Here is a 24,448-nt window from a genome sequence, read left to right as displayed (position 1 = left end):
AACATTGACTTCTCCACCTCCTGATGCTGCCTGGCTTGCTGTATTCTTCCAGCCTCCTACCTGTCCACACAAGATCACAAATGCCAATTAATGCAGTGGGTTTAGTAAGATACAGCAAGAAGGCTCGTTCAGCCTCGCAAGGAGAAACACTCCACAGAACACAGCAGGATTCTCACTTTACCAAAAATATGTAAGATTCAGCTCAAAGATATGTTCAACTAGGCATTTTTCGAGGCCACCTTTAATCTACCTATTAACGCATTTTAAAGAATATTGCGAGAGAAAATTTGACTCTGAGCCACAAAAGAACAGGTGATCAAAAGCTTTGCGTGTTACCTAGTAAGGTGACAAAACATCTGGAAACGATCCATCCAGCTCAGCGAGCAAACCTACATCCAAATCCTCAACCTGAGCTACAAATCTTCTCAAAACTCGCTAAGGTCTATGGTGCAATACATCAAAAGCTTGGACAAAAGGTTTGGTCAGGAGGGAGATTTTAAAGAGTGTCTTAAAGGAGGTAAGTGAGTTAGGGAGGATTAGTAAGGGCATTCCAGAGCTTAGATCCAGCCAAATGAAGGCACCTACTTTTCAGATTTAGAGAGGGACAAGAGGGACAAGGAGGAATGAACAATAAGGATGAGAATTTTAAAATCAATGAAGGAAGTGGACCAGGCACTAAACAAATACAGGAGTGTTGGCGAATGTACTTGATGTGAATTTGAATAGAGACAACAAAGTTAACCCTCTTAATACCATTCTGTACAACAAGACATTTCTAATTGGGGCCTGTGTTTGGATTGAGCCTTCAGTGGACAGTGGCCTTTGATTGCTATGAAAAAGCAAAAAAGTTTAATTGTGATTGATCTTTATTGTCCTTTCTACATCAGAAAGTAATGAAATCCAGTCTCACTTAAAAGACTTCTGCACATAATTTCAGAGACATATAGCAAAGGCTGAAACTACTGCATATTACTAATGGAGAACTGCATTGTCAGAGATCATGTCATTTAAATGACTCCTTAAACCAAGTCTTCCTTTGTCCTCTCAGTGGATATAAACAATTCTATAACACTACGCGTAGGTGAGATTCTCACGATTTTCTGGTCCACATATTTGGAAAAATAATTTGGTCAATTATCTCATTGCTGTTTTGGGAGCTTTCTGGGTGAAAATTGGATGTCACACTTCCCTTCATTCCAACAGCAGCTACATATGAGCATTTATTGACTTGAAGTGCTTTTGGACATCCTGGGACCATAAAAAATGAAGCACTTCTTTCTGTTCCTTCTCCATCTTAGTTCTCAACTTGTGTTGGAGATCATTATCCATCATGTTAAAGGCCATCTACTTTATGGGTTTGGAAATCTACATTTAACTGAAGAATGATCCACCTCCCCTGTGTTGAGCTGGGTTGTACCAGGAAATAGAGAAATGAAAAATAAAAATGGAAAGAAGAAGAAAGATTTACTTTTCTTCTTACATTTTTCACCATCATTTGTTTCCCAAAGCACGTTTCAACCATTAAGTACTTTTGAAGCATTGTTACTTTTTTAATGTAAGGCATGCACCAATTAATCTACACATAGCAAATTCCTGCGAACAAGATAATGGTTAGATGATCTGTTCTATTGATAACTATTGGCCCAGACCCTGGGGATAACACCTCTCCTCTTTGTATTAGTGCCATGGAATCTTTTGCATCTATCTGAGAAAGCAGATGGTACCTAGGTTTAATGACTCATCCAAAAATTAAAAGTGATCTTGGACTATGGCTCAGGCACTCTGTCACTATCTAGGCTTGCTCGTGCTTGATCTGAAGGTTAGTTCCTGATTCAGAGTAGGATTCAGCTCTTCCTGGCACACTTGACAAGATCTGTTTGATAATGGTCCTGATTGTGTAAATGTCTGAAGCTGAAGGGGGTCTTGCATTGGAATTTTATTTTCTGAATCTATCTAGAGATGCCTCAAGTTACATGGCAGTGACTGTACTATATGATGTTGTAAATAGGTTTTGTTACATGTGGGTGGAATCTTTATAGAATCATGTTGAAAGTATTCAAGATATTTAATTCTCTACTTTTATCCAGAGGTCATTCAAAGCAGCTCCTCAACCTCTTCTGACTTTTGATATCTTGCTGTGACAATTAATAGGGTTGATTGACCAATAAAACTCTGCTGCTCTAACCAATCATCCTCTTTCACTTTCTTTGGACTTGCTCATCCAAAGCTCTGTTGTCTGTATCCTAATTCACACCAAATCCCATTTGCCCATCAATTCAGTGTTTGCTGACAATGTTTCCAGTTTAAAATTGTCATCTTGGAGTTCCAGTCCTTTTTAACTTCATCTCACCAATCTGTCTAATCATCTGTAATTCTCTGAGATCGCTATGTTTCCCTAGTTCAGGCTTCTTGTGCATCCCCCACATCCTACATCTCGGCATTGGCTTGTGCCTTCAGCTGTATTGGCTGTGAGTTCTAAATCACTTCACCCCGTCCCATATTCTAAGATGCTACTCAACGCCTACCTTTTGACCAGTCTTTTGATTCGTCCTAAAATCTCCTTTTTTGGCCCATTGTCAAGTTTTTCTCTAATTACTGTTCTGATGTTAGATATTTTATACCAGGTTAAAGGTGCTACATAAATGGATACGTTTATTTTATAATCAGCTGAAAACAACCTTGGATGCAATTTCTTCAGGAGTGGAGAGGCTTGCCACTGATTTCCTACTAAGTATTTTACTGGAGTTCGGGACAATCCATGTTGAAATTCAAGTGTTCAGTGAAATGGGGAGGAATGTGAAACAGTTCATCTAAAAACCAAAGTCCATAAACCAGAGATACATCATTAAGCAGAGAGTCAGGCCACAGCGATCAAATCGGTAGTTAATCATCGTTAGTCCTGTATTAACACTGAGCTGCTGAAATCACTTATTGCTGAGACCTAGCCATCAGCTCTTCTCACACTGCTGCAACCCACACACCTTTCCCAGCTATCAAAACAAAACAGCACTGGGGGGAAAGAAATCCCATTTCCCATAAATAGGCAGATTATTTTTAACGTGAGAAAAAAATCTTAAAGATGCATAACCGTTAAATTATTTTCAGTACTTCTTATGGGAAGTCTTAAGATGGCAGTAATTAAGGGTCATGACCCACCCATTGCAACGAAGAGACTTCAAAACCTCCTTTGCCGACAAAGATTTCTGCCACTTGCAATCACCACAGATCAGTGGATTCTAAAGCCAAGCCCACATAAACTTCTGAGAATCTTTAAAGTGATACTACAATTAAAATAATGGTAAAACTAACACAGGCACACACACACACACAGACACACACACACACACAATAATTGTGCTGAGTAAGGTCCATGCTTCAGATAAATTAGAAGGAGGTGATGTCCTGGCCTTTTTTCCGAGGAAGGGGTTGGCTGACTAGTGGCCAAGTGAGTGGGTGTCAGAGCTGCTGGAGCTGGGCCTGCTTTTGTGTCAATATGTATTTGCATGGATGGTTAACTGCAAAAGGTCACCGTCACCGTACTGTATGTTTAAACATTTGACAGTTAGTGAGACAGACTAAGTGCAGCATTCGGCCTGCTATATTGTTACTTCAGACCAGGAAGCTTCCAAGTTCAGTCCCTATTGAGCAAACTGTCTGTCTTCGGGGGCAGTATTTGAAGAGTATAAGTAGTCTCAGTGCCATGGACAGTGACTGGAAAAGGTAATCTGACTTCTGCTATAGGTGTTCACTGCAGACAAGCAGTCTGTCAGTACTCCCTGCTGAAGTTCATACATGAAGAGTGAGCTGTAGGGGAGTGAAATGGAAAGAAGTATGCTGAGAGTCGTAAAAGTGAAAATATTGTAGCTCATTTTGAGTAAAAGAGCAAAGTCAAAATGGTGAATGAACAGACAGAAGGGGCACAGAGAGGGGGAGATTATGAAGAGAAATTGAAGGCAGTATTACAGGCATTCAGCAATAATTACACTGAGGAAGGAATGATTGAATGGAGATGAATGAATGTAGGCTGGAAGAAATCAGAATTTCTTTTATTCATTCATGAGATGTGAGAATTGCTGGCAAGGACAACATTTGTTGATCATAAAAAAAAAGAACTGCGGATGCTGGAAATCAGAAACAAAAACAAAAACAGAAATTGCTGGAAAAACTCCGCAGGTCTGACAGCATCTATGGAGAGAAATCAAAGTTAATATTTCGGATCCAGTGATCCTTTTTCAGAAGGGTCTTTGTTGACCATCCCTAATTGTCTTTGAGAAGGTGACTATGGACTGCCTACAGGGTGTAAGCATGCCTAAAGTGCTGTTACAGAAAGAGTTCCAGGATTTGATCCAGTATCAATGAAGGAACCACAATACAGTTCCAACTGAGAGTGGGGTGTGGCTTGGTGGAAAACTTGCAGGTCTGTTCCCCTTGTCTGCTGCCCATGACCTTCTAGTTGGTAGAAGTCACAGATTTGAAAGGTATTGTTGAAGATGTTTTGGCAAACAGTTGCAGTACATTTCAGACATAGTATGTAATGTTGCCACGCTGTGTTTATTTTATTTGGTCAGTGGTGGGAGTGAATGTATAAGGTGTGATAAGGTGCTTTGCCTTTGGTGATGTTGAACTTCTTGACCATTGTTGGGAGCTATACTTGTCCAGACAAGTAGAGATTATTCCATCACACTCCTGATTGCTGTCTTGGAAAGAGTGGACATTGGCTTTGGAGAGACAGGAGGTGAGTTATTTACTGTGGAATTTCCAAAAATAAGTTTGTTAAAAAAATAGAAACTTTGAATTTTTTTATTAATGTGGACACTTCATAGGCATGATTTTGAGGCCAAGCAATCATGGTCAAAAGCAGATCAGAAACCCACATGGTGTCTCGAACAGACAGTCCTTTGTGATTTTGCCCAAATTGTCCAATAAATGGACAGAGGGTGCTGTTTAAGTTAGAGAACCAATGGGAAGCTCTCGAGCACTAAAGAAGCAGCAGCCTGTCATCTCAGATAAGTGAGAGAGAAAGCACCACAAGGTAGAAGTGGCCTCTCTCCAAATTTTTTACTTCAAACTTTAAAAATGGCCTCAATGGCCATTGTATAAGGCCTTCTGCAGCTAAATGACAAGTAGGGGTGGTCTCGAAGGAAGTCAAGAGGCCACCTCCACCCAGCTACACTGTTCACCAAAGCATCCATCTGCCAATAAGATCTAAAGGGCTTTAACTGACCAGATTTGGTATCCACTACTTGTGCAGCTGGTACCCAGGTTGGCAGCACAAAACTTTGCATTTCAAACCTGCATGCTCAGCCCTCTGGGCCTGAAATTTCAGCACACGTATTTCATCATCTTTGAGGTGTGATAAAGATACAAGATCATAGGAAATAGAAGAGCAAGGTAATTCAGCCCATCGAGCCTGCTCTATTATTTGATAAGGTCCTTCCCAGGCTTCCAAAATTCATCCTGTTGCTTCCATTTCCATTACTGTCATCAATTATGTACATGCCTGAAGTGTGCCTCCCACTGTCTAGAGTCCACTACAGTGAGTAATACCTTCAGAGGGCATTACTTCAGTGTTACCTCAATGATACATGAAGATACAATTTGCAAGATTGAGAAAAATGGAGACAAGAGATCTGGGCTCAGTTGTCACTGCCTCCCATTCAAGACATTCCTGATTTTCTAGTCATTAGAAGTAATTGGTTATGCTGACTGCTCAGGCTAATTCAACAACATGCATTCCATTGATTGAAAGGCTACAGCGGGGGCAGAATTTGGCACAGAATTTGTTCTGTGATGATGGGTAGGCTCCAGTATGCAATACTTGCATTTCTATGGCAGTTACCATGACTTTTAGATTTTCAAAAGCATTTTACAACCAATGAAAGCACAGTAACCAATTTGCATACAGTAAGCTCACAAAAACCACAATGAAATAATGACCACATAATAGTTGCAGTCGAGACATGAATATTGGCTAGTTCACAAGGAGAACTCTTTGAAATAATGCCCTGGCTTTAATGTGTCATCTCAACGATGGCATCCTCAAGACTCCCTTCATACTGCACGCATTTTCAAAAGACATGTAGATCAGATGCATATGAGTGCTCACTTAATATTCAGAAGGACTCCAAATATGACAATGCAAATATTCCCATTCACTACACAAGCCATCCTTTGTGGATTCATAGAGTCAGACCCTTCTGTCCAATTCATCCATGTCAACCAGATATTCCAACCTAATCTAGTCCCATTTGTCAGCATATGGTCCGTATCCCTCTAAACCCTATTCATATACTCATCCAGATGCCTTTTAAATGCTGTAATTGTACCAGTCTCCACCACTTCCTCTACCAGCTCATTCCATACACTCACCACCCTCTGCGTGAAATGTTGCCCCTTAGGTCCCTTTTATATCTTTCCCCCCTATCACCCTAAACCTATGCCCTTTGGTTCTGAACTCCCCCAACCCAGAGAAAAGACCTTGTCTATTTATCCTACCAATGCCCTTCATGATTTTATAAACCTCTATAAGGTCACCCCTCAGCCTCCGACGGTCCAGGGAAAAGAGCCCCAGCCTATTCAACCTCTCCCTATAGTTCAAATTCTCCAACCCTGGCAACATCCTGGTAAATTTTTTCTCAACCCTTTCAAATTTCACAACATCCTTCCAATAGGAAGATCAGTATTCCAAAAGTGGCCTAACCAATGTCCTGTGCAGCCACAACATGACCTCCAAACTCCTATACTCAATGCTCTGACTAATAAAGGAAAGCATAATAAACACCTTCTTCACTATCGTATCTACCTGCAACTCTACTTTCAAGGAACTATGAACCTGCACTCCAAGATCACTTTATTTAGTAACACTCCCATAGATCTTTTCATAAAGTGTATTGTCCTGCTCTGATTTGCTTTTCCAAAATGCAGCACCTCGCATTTATCTAAATTAAACTCCATTTGCCACTCCTCAGCCCATGTGCCCATCTGATCAAGATCCTGTTGTACTCTGAGGTAACCTTCTTTGCTGTCCACTACACCTCCAATTTTAGTGTCACCTACAAACTTACTAACTATACCTCCTATGTTCACATCCAAATCATTTATACAAATGACGAAAAGTAGTCAACCCAGCACCGATACTTATGGCACACCACTGATCACAGGCTTCCATCTGAAAAGCAACCCTCCACCACCATCCTCTGTCTCCTACCATTTCACCAGTTCTGTATCCAAATGGCTAGCTGTCCATGTATTCCATGAGATCTAACTTTGCCAACCAATCTACCATGTGGAAACATGTTGAACACCTTACATGAAGTTCATATGGATCACGTCCACAACCCTGCCCTCATCAATCTTCTTTGTTACTTCTTCAAAAAACCCAGTCAATGAGATTGTCAGTTAATTCCTAATTATTGTGATGTTCATTTCTTAGACACTTCCCAAAATTCATTCTATGCAAAATTCTCACGGCCAGCAAAATAAGATCATGGTCCCAGCAGTGTACAGTGGGGTCAGTGTAGCTTCCGAGAGGTTCATGGGTAATGTAATTTCCACTCTTTGGTGGTAACACATTTCTCCCACTCCTTATCTGGGAAACTGGCCATCTCATTGTGTTGTCAGCTGAGCACAGAATGGGTCACTCACTATTCCACCCACATCAAGGAGACCAGGTGGACAGGAGACTCCTGGAGGGAAAGAGATGACAGAATAGAGTGGGTGATGGAAATAAAAAAGCCAGAAATTGCACAAACCATAAATTTCAAATGCAGGAGCTGACTGAAAAAGGCTGAGAGTCTGATTACAGCTTTGGCCTATGTTTATTTTTCAATTGGATGCGATGCAGTTAATGCTGAGACGTCTAACCAGAGACAGCTGGTCCATGCACCAGATGAAGATGGAAAATCAGACAGGATAAGTCAAGTATTAGTGTGGGATAATTCATTAGTCTCAACACACAATCAAATTAGGACTTTAACTTCCTGAATTCAACAAAGATTAGGGGGTGGAGGTTCACAAAACTGAAAAGTATGTTTCTGATATAAGACCAAGAGGTCTGCAAAGAAAGTGAAATCGGGCCATGCTTTCAGTTTTTACTTTCTTACAGATTTCATTCCACCTCTCCCTAAAGGATATTGTGGCTGGCAGACAGTGCCACAAGAGTACCCCATTTTGGCCAAGAGACACTTCATTGTGGTTAAGTTCAGGATCAGGTTCTCATTATGCTTTCCTGGCACTGTGTTACCTGGAAAGAATTGTATAAACAGATTCAGTAGTAACATTCAAAAGAAAATTGATGATTGATTCCAGCAAAAAGATAAATAAGTGAAAGGAAAACATTTGCAGTGCCCTGGGTGAAAATCCAGCTGAATGTAAATAATTGGAGGATTAGCACAGGCCCAATGATGAAAATTGCCTCCTTTTGTACTGTATTATTCCATGTGTCATAAGCCCAGGATTTGAAAAGCAGACCAGCTTCACCCTTCCAGTCTCCAGAGTTGTAATTATAGCATCAATGGATGAAATTGTCAGTTTCGTGTTGAGCCATGAACAGCTTTAAACAATGGATCAGAATCCATGCAAGTTAAGTTGCAATTGCCCAAAGTCACTCCAGAATTTGTTGTTTATTGTCATACCTAACATCAGGATGGACAGTTGTTGGACCAACCTTGGCAAAATAGGCATGAATCCCTCAAAGGAAGGTTTTTCTTAGCAGCACCATCAATTATAAAGAACTGTCCTGTATTGAGTGGATATGCCTGCCATGGACATTGTCCCTAGCTTAAATATTGTAACAATTCTAAAATACGGCAAGTAATCAAGAAAGCTAATACAATGTTATAGTTTATTGTGAAGGAAATTGAATGCAAGAGTAGGGAGATTATACTTCAGTTAAACAAGGCATTCATGAGACCACATCTGAAGTACTAAGCATAGTACACAGGCCATCGTACTTATTCAAGGATGTTAGTGCATTGGTAGCAGTTCAGTGAAGGTTTCCTAATACCTGGAATGAGCTGATTACCTTATCAGGAAAGGTTAGACAGGCTAGGCCTGTATTCTATGGAGGAAGTGGTACATGCAGGTACAGTTACAATATTTAAAAGACATTTGGACAGGGAAGGTTTAGAGGGATGTGGGTCAAACCAAGGCAAGTGGGACTAGTTTAGTTTGGAAAACTTGGTCAGCATTAATGAGTTGGACCAAAGCGTCTGTTTCCATGTTGGATGAGTCTATGACCTTGACTCTATGAAACATAAGATCCTGAGAGGACTTGACCGGGTAGATATCAAAATGATGTTCAATGATGTGGGAAAATCTAGAACTTGGGCTCATAAGGGATCGCCCATTTAAGACAGAGATGAGGAAACATTTTTTTTCTCTCTCAGTGGGTTGCAAGTCTTTAGAATTCCCTTCCTCAAAACGTAGTGAATGCAGATTACTGAATTATTTTTAAGGCAGAGGTAGATAGGTTATCAGGAATATACAGGAATATAGAACTGAGGTTAAAATCAGATCAGCTATGATGTTATTGAATGGTGGAGCAGGCTCAAACACCCAAGGTGCCTACTCTTGTTCCACTTTCATGTATCCATATTCCTTCCTGACTGTTCAGGACACACTTAAGGATTACACAACCACTAACCATGGAGCAGCATCCAGAGATCAGTGACATCTGCAGGATTATTTACTTATACTGCAAACAGATCATTTTCATTTATTTGCACGACTGGCCTCGATTTTCCTCCAATTGAAGTGTGACTGAGAATTATATAGAATTTACAGATCAGAAACAAGGCATTCAGCCCAACCAGTCTATGCAGGTGTTTCTGCAATGTCAGCCTCTTCCCACCCTGATTCACCTCACCTTTGGCAGAATATTCTCCAATTCCTTTCTCTCTTGTGTTTAACTAGCATCCTCCTAGACATAACTGTACTATTTTACTCAATGTTCCACATTCTCACCAGAAGGAATGTTGCTCAGTCCACTGCTTTTTGTCATTATACAAATGATTTGGATGTGAATATAGGAGATATGGTTAATAAGTTTGCAGGTGAGACCAAAATTGGTGGTGTAGTGGACAGTGAAGAAGGTCACCTCAGAGTACAATGGGATCTTGATCAGATGGGCCAATGAGCCGAGGAATGTCAGATGGAGTTTAATTTAGATAAATGTCAAGATGTTTTGCTGAGTTCATTGTTGGATTTTGTCTGAGTGCTTAAGCCTCGATTTTCCATCCTTGTACTGATGAATGAAAGTGACCCCTTTTGTGTCATTGGTGGGAGACAGACAGCTGACATGAAAGGAAAAAGATTAAGTTTGAGTTTAAAGGTTATAAAAATAACCTTGGAGGAAAGCATTATGTCTCACTAATTTCATTGAGTTTTTTGAATAAGTGATAAAGAAGATAGATGAAGGCAGGGCTATGCACATTATCTATTTGGACTGGAGCATGCTGTTGGACAAGGCTCCGCATAGTAGACTGGATAGCAAGGTGAAATCAAATGGAATCCATGGACAGCTAGCCATTTAGATACAAAATTGGCTTTAATGTCTGAAACAGAGGATAGTGTTGGAAGGTTCCTTTTTCAGACTGGAGGCCTGTGACCAGTGGTGTGCTGCAAGGATTGATGCTGGGTCTACTGCTTTTTGTCATTTATATAAATGATTTGTATGTAAATATAGGAAGTATGGTTAGTAAGTTTGCATATGACAGCCAAATTGGTGGGGTAATGAACAGTGAAAAAGATTATCTCAGATTATAACGGGGCCTTGATCAGATGGGCCAATAGGCCGAGGAGTGACACATGGAGTTTAATTTAGATAGATGTGAGGTGTTGTACTTTGGTAAGGCAAATCAGGGCAGGACTTATACACTTAATGGTCAGGTCCTGGGGAGTGTTGCTGATTAAAGAGACCTGGGGATGCAGGTTCATAGTTCGTTAAGGGTGAAGTCACAGGGTAGCAAAGAAGGTGTTTGCCTTCATTGTTCAGTAAATTGAGTATAGGAGTTGGGAGGTCATGTTGCGACTCTACAGGATATTGGTTAGGCCACTTTTAGAGTACGAGGTAAAAACAATGACTGCAGATGCTGGAAACCAGATTCTGGATTAGTGGTGCTGGAAGAGCACAGCAGTTCAGGCAGCATCCAAGTAGCTTCGAAATTGACGTTTCGGGCAAAAGCCCTTCATCAGGAATAAAGGCAGTGAGCCTGAAGCATGGAGAGATAAGCTAGAGGAGGGTGGGGGTGGGGAGAAAGTAGCATAGAGTACAATGGGTGAGTGGGGGAGGGGATGAAGGTGATAGGTCAAGGAGGAGAGGGTGGAGTGGATAGGTGGAAAAGAACTTAGGCAGGTAGGAAAAGTCCAGACAAGTTATGGGGACAGTTACTGAGCTGGAAGTTTAGAACTAGGGTGAGGTGGGGGAAGGGGAAATGAGGAAACTGTTGAAGTCCACATTGATGCCCTGGGGTTGAAGTGTTCTGAGACGGAAGGAGGCGTTCTTCCTGCAGGCGTCTGGTGGTGAGGGAGAGGCGGTGAAGGAGGCCCAGGACCTCCATGTCCTCAGCAGAGTGGGAGGGAGAGTTGAAATGTTGGGGCACGGGGCGGTGTGGTTGATTCGTGCGGGTGTCTCGGAGATGTTCCCTAAAGCGCTCTGCTAGGAGGCGCCCAGTCTCCCCAATGTAGAGGAGACCGCATCGGGAGCAACGGATACAATAAATGATATTAGTGGATGTGCAAGTAAAACTTTGATGGATGTGGAAGGCTCCTTTAGGGCCTTGGATAGAGGTGAGGAAGGAGGTATGGGCGCAGGTTTTACAGTTCCTGCGGTGTCAAGGACAGAACGCCCCTGGTGCTCACCTTCCACCCTACCAACCTTCGCATAAACCAAATCATCGGCCGACATTTCTGCCACCTCCAAACCTCCCCACCCCTTTCCACCTTCCGCAAAGACGGTTCCCTCCGCGACTACCTGGTCAGGTCCACGCCCCCAAACAACCCACCCTCCAATCCTGGCACCTTCCCCTGCCACCGTAGGAACTGAGAGGCATGGATAGGGTGAATAGCCAAGGTCTTTTTCCCAGGGTAGGGGAGTCCAATACTAGAGGGCATAGATTTAAGGTGAGGGGGAAAGATATAAATGGACATAAGGGGCATTTTTCATGTAGAGGGTGGTGTGTGTATGGGATGAGCTGTCAGAGGAAGTGGTGGAGGCTGGTACAATTACATTTAAAAGACATCTGAATGGATATATGAATAGGAAGGGTTTAGAGGGATATGGGCCAAGTGCTGGCAAATGGGACTAGATTAATTTAACATATCTAGTTGGTATGATTGGACTGACCGATCCGCTTTGAGTCTATGAGTCTTCTGGTACAGAGATAATGATTCGCTGTGCCATTGGGTTTCAGAGCCTTTGATCCTGCAAGCCAAATTATTGACCTCAACTGAACAGTTGTTGAAGTATGTACAATCTCTGTCTGGTGTGTGCTGCATCAATTAAGCTAATTTTACGTATGACCATATAAAATAGGAGCTGGCCATTCAGCCACTCAGTCCTACTCAGCTGTTCAATAAGATAATGGCTGATCTGATTGTAACCCGAATTCCACCGTCACACCCACCCTGATAATCTTTCACTCCCTTCCTTAACAAGCATCTACCTCCATCCTCGAAAAAACATCCAAGAATTTTGTCATTAGTCCCTCTGAACTGTGAGAGAGGAATAATAGCCTGTCATCAAGTACCTCGAAGGTTTGCTTGTGCCATCAATGGGGAAGTGGAGTTGCTTTAAAGGAGATTTATCTCCAAAGAAGGAATAGCAGGCCACCCCCGTCTCCAGCTCCAGTTGTTGGGTGTCAGAAAAGCATTAATGTGGACACAGAAACACGCCACCTGCCCCCTCCACATTTCCTGAATCAGGAAACAGTGCCTGCAGAGTACTAAATAGATTAAACATTCATTCCAGTAATCAAAAGCAAACTTCAAGCATAGATTCCAGATGTTGCCTCTTATTGAGAGATTTTTAGTCAGAGCAGTGAGTCATTGAGCGGGGCATAACGCACCCCTCGACGTTCTTTCTTCTCCCTCAGTCCTCTTTAATGAAACCATTGCTGTCGCTTTTTGTGAAAGAATCGGCTTCCAGTACGTGATGACTCAGTGGGTAATTGCACACTCCAGCACAGAACTGAGTCTCACAGGCCTGCTTCAATCTCTGGCCATTGCTGACTTCGTCTGGTGACACACCCTACTCGGCTGCGGTGGGGCGAGAGGGGGTGCTGTAGGGTGGAAGTCAGCTGGGGTTCTTGTTCCTGAGTTAAACTTACAACCACGACCCGTCTGCCCTGTCATCTGGATGTAAAAGATTCAATGGCATTATTTCAAAGAAAAGCAACGTGCTGACCAATATTTATTCCTCTCTCAGCTTCACTAAACAAACAGATTGTTGCCGTTTATTGCATTATTGCTGTGGAATCTCGCTGTATATAAACTGGCTGCTTTGCTTCCTAAATCCCTACAATTCAAAATTATTTAATTAGTTGTAAAGCTTTATGTGTATGTTGCAGCTGTTAAAGGTTATTCTACAAGTTCAAGTTTTTTTTTCAGTTTTCCGAGAGCATGGTCACTTGAGTAACTCGCGAGTGGGTGGCTAGTATTAGCAGGAAATGTACCCCACAAGATGTTTCTCCACATAAAGGGGAAAGTTTGCATGAAGGGTTTGATTTCCTTTGATTTCTATACCCCGGAGGTTTAAAGGTTTCTCTCCTATTTCTCTTACAGAGCTCCAGCGAGAAGGAAGTATCGAGACCCTGAGCAACAGTTCCGGTTCCACCAGCGGAAGCATCCCGCGCAACTTTGAGGGCTACCGCTCACCACTGCCCACCAATGAAAACCAGCCACTCAGCCTCTTCCCAACAAGTTTCAACTAAGCATGCCCTCCCCTCCCTTCCCTCCCCCCCCTCCCCCCGCGATCACTTCAGCCATCACCTCCATTAACTTCGGAGCCTGTACCCATCGCGTTGATCGACAGAGTGGACCGTGAGACTTGAACTCTCTCTGCCCCTCCAGTAACGGCTAGACTGAAAGAATGTCATCTGAACAGCGATGGGGGGAAGGGGGAAGAGGTGATGGCTTTCCCCTGTAGCTTCCAGTTTGTGCTGATTCGTTTAACTTGCAAGTCCCCTTTGGGTTTTCTAATTGTCCAGAGCTGGCAAATCCCCTTGATTCCCCACCAATTTCAGATACTGACAAACGGAAGGGCTCAAGTTGCTGTATCAAGGCTGCACTGACATCTATATAATTTCTTACTTGTTTCCATTTAACAGTTTAAACATGTTGCAAAGTGGCAACCTTTGTATTTCTAAGATTAGAGAGAGCCATGTTTGTGTGGTTTTGCTTTATTGCCTTAAATTGACACAGTTTCAGTTTTATTAGAAACCTGCTGTTATCTAAAGAGCACTCGTCCTTTCAGTGGATTCCTGTGAAAGGAATTCCATCATATTAGATAGCACAGGGAATAATCTGTCCTCTGACTCCCTTAACTTTCCGAGTGCTGCTGATCTCCTTGTTGTAGTGGGATGGTGGGGTGCAGAAGAGGTTAGGGAAGTTAAATGGTTAGTGTAAGTATACTTGAAACAGCAAGAATCACAGGAGTAAACTGTAGGCGTCTTTGAACTTAGTTCGAGACTCTGAGGCCTCTGTGGTCCCCAGTTCCAAATTCCAGAGGAAAAAAAATTGAAAAGGAACTGTGAGGGCGCAGTTTGCTAGTGGGGCATCAATACAAAGGCTCACAAGAATCCCTTTATGCATTTGCTGCATTGTTTTCTCTATCCAGTTTTGTCCCTCTTGAATTGCTGATTCATTCTAGCCTGCAGGATCCATAGACATGTCAATCCTCAGGTATTTATTCCATGTTACCAGGTTTCATGATAATTTGGCTCTAGAGAAGAATTGACTCCGTCCCTCAATTAGGAGAAGGTGAGGTCTGCAGATGCTCGAGATCAGAGTCGAAGAGTGTGGCACTGGAAAAGCACAGTCGGTCAGGCAGCATCCGAGGAGCAGAAGAATCAATGTCCTGATGAAGGGCTTATGCCTGAAACATCGATCCTCCAACTCTTTGGATGCTGCCTGACCAGCTGTGCTTTTCCATCACCACACTCTTGACTCCCTCCCTTAATTGATGACCACGCAAAGCCCCTTTCTTGCAGAGTCAGAGAAGAGTAAGCAGGTGGAAGAACCTGGCTTTTTATTTTCTGCCTGAGCTTATATGGAGCAGATGTTGACTGTGGCCATCCCAGACTGGGAATTGAGGTAGGAGCCTCCTACTTCTGCTGCATCCTACATCTGGCCCATCAAGCATTTATTTAAAAAAATAAATTGGAAGTTACTCAGAGAATTAACAAACCTGCAGTAAAAATAAGAAGCGTGTTTGTAGGTATTTGTGTTATTCTGTTGATATTAAATTTTTCTGTGAAAAAACATCTTTTTCTCTTCCACTATACCTTTCTCAAGCTGGAAGGTTGTCAGTACCTCTTGACAATGCTTCAGAGTGCTGTGTAAAGACCTTTGGCTTGAGTGGTCAGGAAGAGTCATCCTCCAGTTTGTCTCCTTCCCTCCTCTTTCCTTAGTCAATCCCAAGTGAACTCTCAGATAGTAGCATGTTGCGAATCCTACAAACAAATCCATATCCTTCCAAGCTCTGGAATTACACCCAGATACACTTGCATTATACAGCAAGGTTACACAAATGGCATTGGCACTCAGTTGTGCTGCCAATCTACGGCTGTTGTGTTTCCAGCTTGAAAATTTTGTTTTTAAATTCATAATACTTGGTTGAAAGAAAAGTGGGACAGCTCCAACATTTTTGTATTCATTTATAGGAAGTGGGAATCACCAGCAAGGCCAGGAGAAGGTGGGAGTAAGCTGCCTTCTTGAACCACTGCAGTTCATGTTGTGTAGTTACACCCACAGTGCTCTTGGGGAGTTGATTTAAATAATTTTTGTGCTTTCCTGCCAATGAGTTCAATGTTATGAGTCGGGGTCCCAAGCCTGAACCTTCCTAACAAGGTTGCAGAGTCTGAGAAGACATTTCCCTATTTAACAACAGTGCATTCATGAAGGTAATGGGATTTTGCCATCTCCCAGATTGCAGGTTGTGATGGTAAAAGTGTGGGCGATTGACTGGAGCCTTTGTGCATCAGTCACTGAAATTCTGTCTGAGTCCAAGGCCACCAGTATAATCAGCAGCCATTGGTTTTCTCATTTGGATTGAGCTGCTCCCTCAAGAACAGGCTGAGCAACCACAACACACAGACCACAAACAGCAACACAGTGATTTGATGAATGAATCATCTCTGAACATGTTGTCCGTGTGAGGACACTAAGATTGTTAAATTTTGGGAATTTTGCTGCTTTTGGAAATTTTGTTTTGGCTAGATTTCTTCCTTTTCTGAAAATGTGAATGTCATTGGAGTACAGGTTCCACAGAGGCGAATTGTTACTGGGGTGTACATTTCATGGACACTGACTTTCACTGGAATACACAGTCCAAAGACACTGACTGTCACTAGCATATGGATCCCACACACACTAAATCTCGCAGGGATATGGATTACACACACACTGACTCTCAGTAGGGTACAAGTTCCACAGATACTAACTCTCACTAGGGTACGAGTTGCAGATTAATAGAGTTTTCACAGCACAATAGTATGTTATTTGGCATGTCCGCACCACTGATCTGGCACTTATCCACTCTGCTCTATTTTCTACCATTTGGCTCATAGCCTTGTGTGCTGTGGTGTTTCTGGGTGAAAAATGTCATGTTAAATCCCTTATAAATCTGCCCCTTACCTTAACTTATGTTTCCTTGCTATTTCCTCTCTACCAAGGGGAAAAGTTTCTTCCTATCTACCCAATTTATGCCCTTCATAACTTTGTATACCTCAGTAAGATCTTCTCCATCTTTTTTGCTTCAAGGAACACAACTCCAGCCTATCTAGTCTCTCTTCAAAGCTGAAATTTTCCAGACTGGCCAATGTCCTGGTGAATCTCATTTACACCCTCCCTTGAGCAATCACATCCTTCCTGGTGAACAGAACTGCACAAAATACTCCAGCTGTGGTCTAACTAATGATTTCTACAGCTCCATCATAACCTCACTGCACTTGTATTCAATGCCTTGACACAAAAGCATGAATCCCAAATGCCTTTGTAACAATCTTTCACCTGTCTTATTGTTTTCAAGGATGTGTCGGCATGTACACCAAGGTCTCTCTGATTCTTAGTACTTCCTAGGGTCCTGTCATTCATCATGTACTCCCTTGTCTACTTAGTCCTTCCAAAATGCATTACCTCACACTTTTCAGAATCAAATTCCATTTGCCACTGTCCTATCCCCAGACACTGCCTCTCATTCGAGTGAGAATTCCACACACTGACTCTCACTGAGGTATGGGGTCAACACACACTAACTCTCAGTGGGGTGTAGATTCTATTGACATTGATTGTCACTGGTGTATGGATCCCACACATTGGTACAGGTTTAAAACACTCTTTCTCTGGTGTAGAGCTTACAAAGACAGTTAGTTTCAACTTTCAATTATGTAAAAGTCTATAGATATTGAATCTCACTGGAGTATATGGATTCTTACTAGGGTTTTGGTTCATCAGACACTCTGACTCTCTCACTGGGATACAATTTCATAAACAATGGCTTACACTTGCTGTCCTTGTGGCATGGTTCCACAGAAACTGAATCTCATTAGAGTACAGCTTCCAAGGACATTGATCTTCTCTGAGGTGTAGTTTCCACAAACACTAACTCTCACTGGGTATGGGTTCCACAGATACTGACTGTAACTGAGATTGCAGAGCATGTTGAGTGAGGCAATGGGAATTACCTCTGATTGGGTCAGGAGTCCAAGAGCATTAACTGTGACTCTGGTATACGTTAAACTGACCTTCATTGAACCTGACAGAGGGTTCCATGTGTATTGATTGGCACTGGCCTATTGAATTCATTTGTGCTGATTCTCATTGGGATCTAGTGTGAATAGATTCTGATTGCTGCTGAGGTGCTGGGCTCCCTTAGCACTATTTCTTGGTTGTGGGCTCCTTAGGAACTGATACATGCTGGGGTATGATTTGGCAGGCAGTAACACTGACATATGGGCTTCACTGGGATATAGGTTCAATGAACATTCTTGATGTGTGACTATGCAGCTGGATATTTTAACTTTAAGAGGTGCTCAGTATACTTGCATCCTTAGGTAAAGTAAATCAGGACCAGATAATCCTTCCACCTCACTCTAGTACATGATTACCAAAGCCATTTGTAATTGCTAGGACATTTTTCAAGGTGAATAGTTAGCATAGGTCAGAGATTAATCCTGGTACTCTCATCAGATATGGACAGTGTCAGCTTTCCTGGGCCGTTTACTTACAGAACTATTCATCATTGCATTTACCGTGTTTTATCGCACCCCAGGATGTAGTACAAAAATGAAATAATGCAGAAATTTGAAATGTACCTCGCCCTGTACCTTGCTTCACCTCATCAAATGATCCTATGAAACCAAATTAAAACTGCAAACGCCCTTTTATATGTAAAACCAAATTGGATACCTTCCCCCTCCAGTTAAAAGTTTCAGTCTGTTAAAATTGCTATCAGTCATTTTACAGACTCCACCCTGATGGATAATTCCTGTTTCTCTACCCCTGATTTAACAAAGTGAAGGTAAGCAGTGTTTTGGAGAAGTCGGCAGTGGTGGGGAGCAGTGGTTATAGTAGGAGTTTTTCTTTCAAAGTCTGATTGCAATACCTTTGTGATGTTTGTTCTTGGCTAGTTCTTTACATCATCTGTATCATGATCACATCTGTCTGGCTGGGCAGGGTGAGAGGAGCACTGTGGTAATCTGGACTAACATCCAGTCATTCAGTTCCCTAGTTCAGAAATTCCAGAGTTAAAAATCACACAATACTAGGTTATAGTCCAACAGGTTTATTTGGAAGTACTAGCTTTTTGGAGTGCTTCTTCTTCATCAGGTAACTAGTGGGGTAGGATCGTAAGACACAGAATTTATAGCAAAAGATCACAGTGTCATACAACTGAAGCAATACACTGGTTTTTGTTCAATATGTCACTTCTGTTGCATGACACTGTGATCTTTTGCTATAAATTCTGTGTTTTATGATCCTGCTCCACAGCTACCTGATGAAGGAGCAGCGCTTTGAAAGCTAGTACTTCCAAATAAACCTGTTGGATTATAATCTAGTGTTGTGTGATTTTTAACTTTGTCCACCCCAGTCTAACACCAGCACCTCCACATCAGAAATTCCAGAGGCAGACTCAGTGTGAAAATTGAACAGGAGAAGCAGCTGGAGAGATTATGAAGCAAGTAATATCAGAAGGAGCTAATATCAAAGCAAGGGACTAGCTGAAGGGAATACTGGAAAGACAAAATACCAGTAGGAGGGAAACCACCGAAGCAGGTTTATCTTAAAAAGCAAATAACAGAAGAAGAAAATACTGATCAGGGGGAATACTGTAGAATGAGTGTTTTAGGGAAAAGTGAATATTGGGACACGGTTCTGAAAGGGAAATCAAGAAAAGTGGGAATTCTATGTCGAGTATATGGTGGGGAGGGAGGGAATAATGAATGGAGAAAGTATCACAGGAGTAAATATTGGAAAGAGAATAAGGAGATGGAATACAAGATGGAGTGTGGACTGGAACAAAGAAATGACAGACAGATGCTTTAGCTTTAACTTAACAGATCCTCCACTTTAATGTGGTAGATTCACATATGGGCAGTAACTCCAAACTTACATGCCTGAAGAAGGTTCGTTTGGGAGATAATAGCAGTACAGGTGCTGGTATGTCAGTTCTTCATCCAGATTGAAATATGTCTGACAGGCACTGTCTATATTTGCCATCAGTGGTCAGAAGCAGAGGTTCATTGCCGTGGCTCTTATTTGTTGTCACTTCACTGTAGGAATTAAACATGTGATGCAAGTGAGTAATAAATAGAGCAACATACACAATGTAGAGAAATATGTTAAATTAATCTACATTATTTCAATTTTTCAATGTGGAATTGGTGTGAAAATAAATTAACTGAATTGGTGGCCCTATTTACGCATTTGTGGAGTGAGTCAGTAACATTTACGTGATCTAGATTTAATTCAATTCCATTCAAACTCAAGCCTAACCCACTCTATTTAAATCCATTCCACATTTATTCTTAGTTTTATTTTCTGCATTTTTAAACTAGTTTATTTTCTGTCTCTTGTAAATTCCCAAATGTGTACCCAGTTCCAGTTTCTGCCAATGTCACCCACCACACAATGTTATTTCTCTCATCTCTTGAATCAAAAGGAAAAGGGGTTAAGTCCACTCCAGTCAAAATCCAGATTAATACCTCATTGTTATACTAAGTAAGCGCTGTACTATCTGAGGGTGTTAAGCAGGAGTAAGCCATACAGTCCATTAAGCCTGTTCTTCCATTCAAAAAAATCATGGCTGTTCCTCTATCACATTGCCATATTCATACACTTTCCTCATACCCATTGATATCTTCAGCTTCTACAAATTATCATTTCTTAAATATACTCACTAGACTTCACAGTGACTCAGTGGTTAGCACTGCTGCCTCACAGCGCCAGGGACCCAGGTTTGATTCCAGCCTCGGGCGACTGTCCATGTGGATTTTGCACATTCTTCCTGTGTCTGTGTGGGTTTCCTCCAGGTGCTCCAGTTTCCTACCACAATGCAAAGATGTGCAGGTTAGGTGAATTGGCCATGCTAAATTGCCCATAGTGTTCAAGGATGTTGGGTTAACTGCATTAGACAGGGGTAAATGTAGAGTAATAGGGTAGGGGAATGGGTCTGGGAGGGTCAGTGTGGCCTTGTTGGGCCAAATAGCCTGCTTTGACACTGTAGGCATTCTGTAATTCTATGATTTTATTGTACACTTTGAAGAAAACCAGAGGAGTTATCCCAGTGTCCTGGTTAGTATTTATCTCTCTAGCAACATCATTCATAAAAGTTCATCAGTGATTTATTACATTGCTATTTGTGAGACCTTGCCATGTGCAAATTGGTTTCTGTGTTTTATATGTTACAAGAGAGAATACACTTTGAATGAAAAGGGTTTGGGATGTTCTGAGATTGAGAACGGTGCTTCTTAAGAATATTGTTCTTATTCTTAAGAATATCCTTCCTTTATTACCAGCAGATGCCAGGCATAGACTCTCCACATTTTTTTACTGTTGATTCAGTTAAGCCTTTTCCATCTGTTCAGCACTTCCTTCCCTCCCTTGCCCTCGAATGCAGGAACTCACCACATACAGAATCATGACCATGAACTGGCGCCACCACAGATTCTCCACCCGTCATTCTTTGATCCAGATTAGATTCTAATCAGGGCTGTGGTATAAATACAGTAAAAGCGTTCAGGTCCAGAAATGAATTGTCACTCTTTATCAGAGAAACTGTGCCTCCGGCCTTCACACACAAAGGATCAAAGCTAGACATTCAGGCTGTGGAGTGATTGAACTCTTCCTCATACCTGTCATTATTATGTTGCCAATACCACGTTAGTCTTCGTGCAATGCAGTAAGTAAATTGTGGCCTGATTGCCTTTCCCAATAGCTGTAGATTTGCTTCAATATTGGACGTGGCTGGCTTCCTGCATTTTTGCAATGAAATGTTGTGCATTGTTTTTGCTGCTAGTTTTATGAAACCGTAGTTCCAATCAGAACAATAATAAAAATAATGGATTATAAACTGACTGTTAAAGTTTGTCTGAATGCTTTAACAACCCAACTCAAAGCCAGACCTCATTTGCTTGTGCACTGGATTTGTTTGTCATTCTATCTCTCTCATTTTATTTGTTTTCCTTCATTTGCCTTTGTCTGATTCTCTTATTATATTATCTCTTTGTGTGAGTATCCTTTTATGCCCCACATCTGTCTTTTGCAACCTCCATCTGTATTTCCTGAGTTTTTTTATATTATTCCTTTGCAATATCACAGAACATAAATGTTGCCTTTTATCTTTCAGCAACTCTGATGTCTCACCTTTTCTCAGCTGTTTATCTTTCCCTTTTCTATTTCTGTTTGCTCTTTCTGTTTATGTACACTCTGCCCTCCACTTTTTTTGTGTGCTTTTTAATTGTCTCTATTTTTCTTCCTTTGTCTCTACCTCTTGTCTTCATTGTTCTGATATCTTTTCAATCTCGTTTGAATAGGCCTCTTGCTGTACTATTCAAACACATTTCTGACTGTGTCTTCATCAAATAGTGACGCCAGTAGCTGCAGGCTCTAAAATCATGGAACCCCGACACAAGAGGATGACCTAGATGATCTGATTACCAGCTTTGGCTATACATATACCTGGAGGTTTCAGCTTTAACTGCTCTGGCCTTTCTCTGGCCATTAGTCACTTGTCATGCCATGTCCATGGCTAGTTGGAAAGGGACTGGGATTCCTGACTATCTGATTGAATGATTCATGACCACCATTCAATCAATAGTGTCCCCTATCTCCCAACTTTCACCTGGGTTGCTCACAGCAGACTCCTGGAGACAAGTTAATATTTCCAGGAGACCCCAAAGAATTTACAACTCTAAAGAAGAATAAGTAGGTGAGGAATCATGAAGGAGGAGGAATGACAGGCAATACACAGCTACAAAACAATGTTACTGTCACAGATTTGAGGCATTCTTGATTCTGTCTTCACATTTCATTCTCTAAGCTTCAATTCCACAGGGCAATCAACTCAGGACAAAATGTTTGAAAATTCCAATTTTAATTTGGTTGCATACCCTCACCAAAACTTAAGCTTTACAAGGAATGGTGATATGAGTTTTAAGAGGCCCCTATATAAAAAACAGAATTGTCTAATAAAAAACTGTGTACAATGGAGAATAACTCATACCAAACATCACATTAATTACAATGCTCTTGTTAATTATGCAGAGTTGCAAATATACTGTAACTTATCAACAATAATTAACCTAGTATTATATTCCATAGAATAACACTTTCATTGTACAAGCTAGAATGATATAGGGTAGTGCATAAGTAAAAGTATATCAGCCTTGTAAAATAATTCAAAGTAGATGCTCTATATTACATATGTCACAATACATAATAGCATACTTCGGATATAAATTAATACAGAACCTATCTTGTGTATAACAACAAAGGATGTTATTAATGTAGAATAACAACTTAGTTAACATAATGGTCACACTATTAAATAGTCTGAAGAGCAAAATAGCTTTGTTTAGTAGAAAGAATAAGAGATAATAAATACTTTAAATACATGCTTTAGATTCTCTCTACAGAACATGATATGCTATATGCATTATTGAGAATACCAATTCTGAAGGATAGAATCACTATGGTGTGCATTACATATTGTACAGTAGCATACTGTTTACAACAGAGAACTCACAGATTCTGAAGATCTAAAATAAAAACAGAACTGCTGGGAATAGATCAGTCAGAATGTGAGAAAAGGGAAAAACACGTTCATGTACTTTAAAAATATACATTTCTGATATGAATTACATCTGAGCTATTGGTTTAGTCAGTTACACATTAACAGTTAAGTGGCAAAGAATTAAATGAAATGCAACACTGTTAAATCCACTCACTCTAAAATCATGAAAATAATTCTTAAGTGAGTGAATCAGCTTCCAGTCATACACACATCAATTCTGAAACTGATGCTGAATGGAACCTGTGCAGCAGTTTGGTGAAATAACGGTATGGGTGAGTACAGTATGGCCAAAATCATAAGATCATACCCCACAGAGGAAGTGCATTCAGCCCATCATGCCTATGCCAGCTCTATGAAGGAGTTATACAATTAGTTCTATGCCCCTATGTGTTTTTTTCTCCAGAGCCCTGAACAGTATTCTTTTTATCCTATTTAAGTATTAATCCATTTCCTTTTTGAAATTTATTATTGAATCTGATGCCACTGCCCTTTGAAATGGCAAGAACTAGCTGTGTAAAAACATTTCTCATCTTCCCTCTGGTTCTTTTATTATCTTAAATCTATGTTTGCTGATCACTAACCCTGCTGCCATATATTAAACCCCCTTAGCGTTCCCTGTTTCTAATTTGTGTTTTGGTAAGGATAACAATTCCAGCTTGCTAGCTTCTCCACATAAGTGAAGGGCTTCAACCTTATATACCATTGTGGCAAATCCCTACACCTGCTCCAAGGCCCAGATATTCTTCTGAAGGAGTGATGTCCAGACTTGGGCACAATACTCTGGCTGATGACAAACTTATGGTTTAGAAAATTTGAGACACTGGTTTATTTCTCCACCAGCCTGTAATGAAAACTGTGTAAAAAGCAGAATGTCTTAAAGTAGGTACAAAACAGAGAGACACAAGAGTAACTCATCCATCTCTGAGGAAGATAGAGGAA

The 24,448-nt window shown here is 41.2% G+C and overlaps 1 protein-coding gene and 1 long non-coding RNA gene across 5 annotated transcripts in view; one reads left to right on the top strand and one right to left on the bottom strand.

The window, feature by feature from the left end:
* The window catches only part of bcas3 (BCAS3 microtubule associated cell migration factor), a 1,192,206-nt gene extending 1,170,415 nt beyond the window's left edge, over positions 1–21,791 (top strand). For all 4 annotated transcript variants that reach the window (XM_072590043.1, XM_072590044.1, XM_072590042.1 and 1 more), the window contains one exon: positions 13,780–21,791. In XM_072590043.1, coding sequence (XP_072446144.1) covers positions 13,780–13,928 — 149 coding nt within the window. In that variant the 3' untranslated portion in view covers positions 13,929–21,791. The remainder of the gene's footprint in view (positions 1–13,779) is intronic.
* Positions 8,824–24,448, bottom strand: part of LOC140491608 (uncharacterized) — a 57,297-nt gene continuing 41,672 nt past the window's right edge. The window contains exons 2-4 of the long non-coding RNA XR_011963341.1: positions 20,616–20,760; positions 19,829–19,988; positions 8,824–13,350 (exon numbers count right to left, since the gene is read on the bottom strand). This is a non-coding gene — a long non-coding RNA (uncharacterized lncRNA). The remainder of the gene's footprint in view (positions 13,351–19,828; positions 19,989–20,615; positions 20,761–24,448) is intronic.

The sequence above is a fragment of the Chiloscyllium punctatum genome, chromosome 19, assembly GCF_047496795.1.
Source record: "Chiloscyllium punctatum isolate Juve2018m chromosome 19, sChiPun1.3, whole genome shotgun sequence".
NCBI lineage: Eukaryota > Metazoa > Chordata > Chondrichthyes > Orectolobiformes > Hemiscylliidae > Chiloscyllium > Chiloscyllium punctatum.
This window is presented reverse-complemented; position numbering and strand designations above follow the sequence as displayed.